This window comes from Anomalospiza imberbis, chromosome 11 (assembly GCF_031753505.1).
Source record: "Anomalospiza imberbis isolate Cuckoo-Finch-1a 21T00152 chromosome 11, ASM3175350v1, whole genome shotgun sequence".
NCBI classification, from domain to species: domain Eukaryota; kingdom Metazoa; phylum Chordata; class Aves; order Passeriformes; family Viduidae; genus Anomalospiza; species Anomalospiza imberbis.
Window position 1 is genome coordinate 5816374 of NC_089691.1, and position 7428 is coordinate 5823801.

General features: G+C 46.5%; 1 protein-coding gene across 1 annotated transcript; it reads right to left on the minus strand.

Moving 5' to 3' along the window:
• Positions 1 to 6364: 6364 nt before the first annotated feature.
• Positions 6365 to 7072, minus strand: LOC137480378 (protein BTG1-like). Its single transcript, XM_068201391.1, has 2 exons — positions 6833 to 7072; positions 6365 to 6720 (listed from the first exon to the last, which is right to left on the minus strand). Exons 1-2 carry the CDS (start codon positions 6948 to 6950, stop codon positions 6458 to 6460), a joined length of 381 nt encoding a protein of 126 aa, XP_068057492.1. The 5' UTR covers positions 6951 to 7072; the 3' UTR covers positions 6365 to 6457.
• Positions 7073 to 7428: the final 356 nt, after the last annotated feature.

The following is a 7428-nucleotide window of genomic DNA, read 5'->3' on the forward strand; positions in this document are numbered from 1 at the left end:
TGTCTGGTTTACTGATGGAAGCAGTTATATCATCAGTGGAAAACGACACGCCGGGTACGCAATCGCTACCTGCAAGGAGGTAATAGAATCTAGACCCCTGCCAACGAATACCTCTGCACAAAAGGCCGAGATAATTGCTCTAACTCGGGCCTTAGAATAGCAAAAGGGAAAGGGATAAACATATATACAGACTCAAAGTATGCATTTGGAGTAGTGCATGCTCATGGAGCCATCTGGAAAGAGAGAGGACTGCTGAACTCTCAAGAGAAAAACATTAAACATGCATCCGAAATACTGCGACTTCTAGAAGCAGTTCAGTTACCAGAGAAAGTAGCAATCGTACACATTAAGGCACATCAGAAGATAAACTCAGAATTGGAAGAAGGGAACGAGCTGGCGGAGAGGGAAGTAAAAGAAGCAGCAAAAATTGAAGTATTAACTGAAGCAGCCCTGATTCCAGATGGGCAGATTACCCTCAAAGGTAAGCCAAAATACAACAAATTAGACAAAAAAATTGATCCAAGAGCAAAGAGGAGATTATAGCCAAAAGGGATGGGCCACCATAGAAGGAAAATTAGTTATACCGTCCTATTTATTATGGTCCCTAATAAGGGAGGAACACCGGAAAGCACACTGGGGAATTGATGCCCTACATAAATATCTAAATGAAAGGATCATAGCTAGACATTTACGAGCCACTATTATTCAGGTGACTCGACAATGTGACCTTTGCCTCCGGACCAACCCCAAGAATATTCCCAAACCAAAACTTGGCCAGATTGGGAAGGGCCATGGGCCTGGGCAGCAATGGCAGAGCGATTTCACGGAATTGCCAAGAAAAGGGGGGTATAAGTTTTTACTGGTGCTAACAGATACCTTTACAGGATGACCAGAAGCATTCCCCACCAGGACTTCTAAAGCTCGGGAGGTAACTAAGGTATTGGTACAGGAAATCCTACCGCGCTTTGGAGTCCCGGCCACAATCTCCTCAGATAGAGGACCACATTTTATCGCAAAATTAGTGCAACAGGTTAGCCAATACCTGGGCATAGACTGGGAACTTCACACCCCATATAACCCACAATCAAGTGGTCAGGTAGAGAAAATGAATCATTTGATCAAACAACAAATTGTACGACTGGGACAAGAGGCTAATTTGCCGTGGCTTCAATCCCTCCCACTAGCACTACTGCGGATTCGAACCAAGCCCAAGACCAAGGAAAAACTGAGTCCTTTTGAATTGCTTTATGGGAGACCATATGGGGTGCAGAAAGGAATGTCTGCCCAGGACGTATCACTAACCTCCTATATGATCGCTCTAAATAAACAGCTTAGAGCAATCGAAAAATATGTAGCCGGAACTCGGGGTATGCGGCTCGATGCACCAGTACATGACGTACAACCTGGAGACTATGTATATGTTAAGTCTCTTACAGAGAAGGCCCTGGAACCACAATGGGAGGGACCATACCAAGTGCTCCTTACTACCTTCACTGCCATCAAGATTAAAGAACAAAGCGTGTGGATCCACCACAGCCGTGTTAAGAAAGCTCCAGAAGGCACGTGAAGAATAACACCGGGTGATGGTGAACTGAAATTGAAACTTACTCGGACAAAATGAATGTATCATGGTGAGTGGAGATTTTTGCTGAAATGTTGTTTACAATCATAGTTGTAACCCACCAATTAAAAGGTATTCCTAGTCAGAGCAATGCTGAATGGCCGTGGTCCCAAGCCTTTACTCAAGACACTGGATCTATGGGGAAACCTTCCGATTTAAAAGGTTGAAATCTAACAACTCTAGTCATGCGCAGTAACCAAATATATAAAAAGCAGGAGCGGCAAAAACAGAGGTTGTGGTCACTTCAAGGGACCATAGGGGCGGTAATTAAGATAGGGTGTCAAAGAAACTTAGAGCCTTGCATTGCTCGGAAGCAACAAGGATTCATCTGTGAGAGTAATTTGATTAGTGCTCAAGACGTATGCCTTGACACTGACCAAGGAATTTGCCACTTTGAGATCCACCCAGACACCAATCAACAAACTGTACTAGCGTATATAAGTGATGGCTGTGTGTGATTCAGGACTGTGTGTGGTGTCATAGAGATGGATAAGAACAAGGTCCCCTTCTCTATTAAAAATCACTCCAATTTTTGTATTTGCAACTTTATCAAGGTTACGGGGTGTGACTTTGTGTATTCAGCACCAGTTGTATCCCACCAGTTAATAAAGTCAACCACCCGCACCCACTGGAATAAGCAAGACACGAGTCATAACTGGAGGGACGCGCTATTTGGATGGTCACCAACTGCAACTGGGATCGTGAACACTTTATGTCACTCCGTTATAGTCTTATTAATTTGAGTTAGTATAAGTTTCATTATGTCTATTTATTATTTATGTTATTTATTATTGTTTATAGTAAAAACTATAGCAATCCAAGATTCTGAGAGCTTGGATAGCAGCCATGACAAACCTGCCTCTGTAATCAAAGTAGCCCCTCCTTTCTCCCCTGAACAATCAGCGAGTTCTTGGTTCACTGACACCTCTGCTAAACGAGAGGGGGAGTTGTGGAAATACAGAGCAGCAGCCACCCACATTTCCTCTGGTGAACTAATTATTACTGAGGGAGAAAGCAGTGCTCAGGCTGGGGAGCTGATAGCTGTTTGGAGTGTTTTCCAACGTGAGGTACAGAATACCTCTCTTGTCTGTAACTACACTGACTCCTATGCTGGGTACCAGATGATCCCAATAATCCAGCACATTACCCTGGCCAACCTGTTCTGCTGGACCTCCCTTACTATAGGGCTAGTACCACTTGTGCTAAAACCCTCTCTGAATAAACATGCATGGACAGCTTCTGATGCTCTAAGAAAAGAGCACTGGATAAAAACACGCCGGATAATTCCATCATTCTAACCTTTTCTGCCTTATAGTGGCGGGATTCTGTTGTGTTTACTTTTACAGAAGAACTCCGAGGGACGTGAAGACCACCTAATCCATGATAAAACTGGTGATACTTTTCTGCATCCTACCACAACCCCATGGCCAGAAACCAGCTGAGTGGCCATGGTCTGAAATAATTGTGGTAGCATGCCAAAAAGGTGAAAGGATTTCTTTAAGCACAAGAAGGTTTGTACGCACCCAAGCGTACAGGGTTACTGGCACAATTTCACATTAACACAAACTGTAGAAGTGATTTGGTTTTGGTCCAAAAATACTGAAGTGCTTTCTTTAAGTTTAAAGTATTGATTTAAATACTGGGGAGGACTTGATGTTAATGTTGTGACACCTACCACCCCACCACCGGTTATGCTCACCCCGAAAATCTTTGAAGTGGGACCATATATCATCAGGAAAACTGGCCATCAACAAATATTGTTCAATCCGGCGTGGTCCCTTAAACAAGGTAAATTGCTGATGCCAAACAATGTCTCAGAAATTCAACCAGCCTGTTCACCCTTTTTGCAGACTTCCTTCCAGGGTTGGACAACCTGGCTGCGACAGTGGAACCCTCCTAGCAAACGGGTGCCAAGAGACATAACGGGTGTTGTGGGAACAGGATTGGGAATTTTAAATAGTATTGATTCAGAAGTATTAATGAATAAATTAGCTTCTACTACTACAGATTTGACCAAATTACAACAACTGCAGATTTGACCAAATTACAACAACCACTGCAATTGTCCCTATTGGCCTTGGGAACACATCAGTGGTTGCTATCAAACATATTATCTAATTGGGAAAAGACAAATCTGAATGATAGCAAATTGATAACTGATGCACTTAATGCTACACAAAGCAACATTTCCTTGGCTCTCAGCTGTATCCAAGCTCAATTATGGATACAGTCAGTTGCTGCCTCAATTATAAGAGAAGGTGAAGAAGGCACTTTTCCTACTGAAATTAGGAAAATAGTCTGGGACAGTGCCACTGACTTTGAAAGAGATTTCCAATCCTGGTGGAATTTAGTGAATTTTACCTATGACCCCAACACAAACACAGCCACAGCATTTGTGTGGACCATAAGTAATGCCTCAGTGCATTTGATATTCCCTATCATTGCACCAGCATTGAATCATGATGGAGCCACTTTCTATCCTTCTGAACATAGAGAATGGGCCCGTCAAATTGATGACAAATGGCAAACAGTCAGTTTAGAGTCCTGTACTATCCGAGAACAGCTAGGGTTTATCTGTGAAGGTAATGCAATTGTAGCTCAAGATATTTGTCTGGACACAGAACAAAATATCTGTCACTTTGATATTCGTCCTAACGAGACCTCGGAAATAGTCCTTGTATATACAGGCAATGGGTGTGTCTGCTTCAGAACCGCCTGTGATACTGTGTTTATAGAAAGTACAGTAGTAGATACTAAAAAGCATTCAAATTTTTGTGCTTGCAACTTTACTAAAATTGCAGGATGTGATTTTTCTTTTGTAGCTCCAGTTACTTCACATGAACTTTTAGAATCCAATCTCACGTTGATTCACAAGCTACTGCCTACTCCCGTTGGGATGAACCTTACTCTGGTAAAGCAGTTATTACTTCATCAAGATCTAATAGAGATCCTAGGAAAAATCAAGGAGAATGGACAGAAAACTCTGGTAGCTGTTCATCATAATGTGCAAGAAATACATCGTGTTGTAGAAAGGGTGAAAAGTGATGCCAAGCACAGGTGGTGGGATACCCTTTTCGGGTGGTCGCCTACCGCCACCGGTGTCCTGAACAAATTGTGTCATCCCATTGTTGTTCTTTTGATTTTAGTTATGACTGGTTTTGTTTTATCAGTAATCTTGCTTATTGTGAATTGGAGAAGGATGGAACGGTTAACAAAATTGACATCTCTAATTCATGCACACCACTTGGCCGACATCCTTTACACTATAGATGTCCCCAGGACTGTAGACACAAGGAGATTAAAAGGTTAGAAGATATCTTTTACATAATTTTTTCTTATGATTTGTTCTAATCGCTGTTTTAATTATTTTTGTTTATTGATTATAAAATTGTACTGAGTAATATCGATTATACTAGGTTTATTACTTTATTGTTTAATATTGATTATACTGGTTTACTATTTGATCAATTTATTGTTTAATTGATTAATACTGATTATTATTTAAACAATTTATTACTGATTTAATTAATACTTATTGCATTTTGCTTATTATTTAATTATAATTTGCTTACTAATATATTGTGATTGTTTTAGTTTTTCTGTTTTCTCTTTCCTTTCCGTTTTCTCTTCTCTTTTCCCTGGGATGTGCTGCCAACACTTGATGAGTCCTGAAGACCCCACAACGACCCCATAGAATCCTGCTGATGAAGATCTTTCGAGGGCAATCGTCAGTCACGGGGTGGCATAAGAGCCCGTCTGAAGCCCCTTGTTCTCCATTCTGCCTTCCGATTGCCACGAGAAAGAATCCCTTCCCCCACTGCAGTTCCGGCTTAGAACAGGACACAGTGCGGGTGGAACCACTGAACCATCATGCTAGCTGTTCCGAACAAGGCCTGGCCAGAACTTGGCAGGGAGTTGGCAAGGACTTGGCAAAGACCTGACATGGACCCAGCACGGGACAGCCTGATGCGCGGCCTGCTTCTAATCTCCGTTCTTAAGCCGAATGAACTTTTGGGGTGACTCCCGTGGTCCTTCGTTGAAGACTCCTCATCTGCCTCGTTACCACTGTGACAAACAAAGAATGAGAACCCTCCTCCCAAGGACTGAGACTGAGACCCCTACTATAGGGAGGAGGGGAAATTGGTGGTCTGACCACTAATGACATGACCTGTTTCCCTTCAGTAATTTCAATGGACTTATTCTTCATTGTATTCGTCTTGCTTTGGTGGTTTCTGTGGACTCACCTGTTCCCTCGTGGCGATTACAATGGACTTTCATTGTTACACTTGTTCCCCCCTCTCTTCTCTGTGGACTATAACTGGACCCCCGAGTCAATCAGAACTTCGGAGACTCCCCCGACACGACAGACGGATCCCCATCGTCCGGACCACTGAGGATCTCGCCTGTGTTGGTAGCTATTCCCATACCCCTCTTCTCTCTCTCTCTCTATCCTTTTATCTCCTTTCAGATCCCCACTATCGCATTTACTGTTTTGGCCCCTAATAAAGGTGCATTTGTTGTGATTCACTGATAGTCCCTTGTTGTTTGCCTTTTTGCACTTTTGGGATCGGTGAAAAGAACCATCACGACACACCGCAACAAGAGGATTGTGACAACTACCACGACTTTAATGACTATAGGGTGAAAAAATAATAAAAAACAAAAAAGCTCAGCTACATCTAACTTTACCATGAGGATGGGATACATACAACATCATACAGGGAAGATGTTGTGAGGGAAGAGTTGTTTTTAACTAGAAACCCTCCTCGTGTTGTAACTCTTGGGAGAACTGGATCTGCCAGTTCTCCACTCCTTGCAGCTGGTCCCGCTCTCCAACTATTTGGCCGCCTTCCCTCCGGGCTGGGGGCTTTCGTACAGTACACAGATAGACCCATCCTCACCTATGCGATAGGACACTTCAAAGGGGTCGACCCACAGCGATAAGTCGCTGGGTAAGAGCTGTAAAAGCCTCTTGTGGCTCAGTCCGACCATCCCCGCCGCCTTTCCTATCAAGGGGTCCAGCGTATGGTCGATCCTGATGCAGCGGTAGCCGGAGCCCTTGGAGGGCATCAGGGGGTACCAGTGGTTCTTGTAGTGTTCTGCGGGAGGGAACAAAGAGGAGCTTCTGCGCGGGGCTGCGCTCCGCCAGACCCCGCGGGATGCGGGAGGGATGCAGGGGTGGGACGGATGGGACGCCCCGCCGGCGCTCACCGTGCATCGCCTCCTGCAAGCACTCGCAGAAGCGCTGCAGCTGCTCCTCGCCGACCCCGCCCGCGGCCCGCAGGAGGCGGGTCACGAACGCGGCCGCCGTGGAGATCTCGGTACTCATATCCGACCCGGCCCCGCTGCCCGGGCCGCCCGGCCCGGCCCCCGCGGCCGGGGGCGGCTCCGCGCAACAGCCGGGCGGCGCGGGCGGGACGGGGCGGGTTTGTTGTGCTGGCCGTGGGGCGGGACCGGGAGGGATGCACGGACAGCCCGACGCACCGACAGCCCGACGCATGGTCAGCCCTCCCCGCCGGGCAGCGCTCGGGGCCGGAGGTGGCCCCCGCCGCTCTGCCCGGCCCGGCGCTCATTCACCCAACGGAATTAACGGCTGCAACGGGCGGCCGCGCTCACGGCTCTGCCAGCGCCGCCCGGCCCGGCCCCCGCGGCCGGCTCCGCGCAACAGCCGGGCGGCGCGGGCGGGACGGGGCGGGTTTGTTGTGCTGGCCGTCGGGCAGGACCGGCGCGGATGCACGGACAGCCCGACGCACCGACAGCCCGACGCACGGACAGCCCGCCCCGCCGGGCAGCGCTCGGGGCCGGAG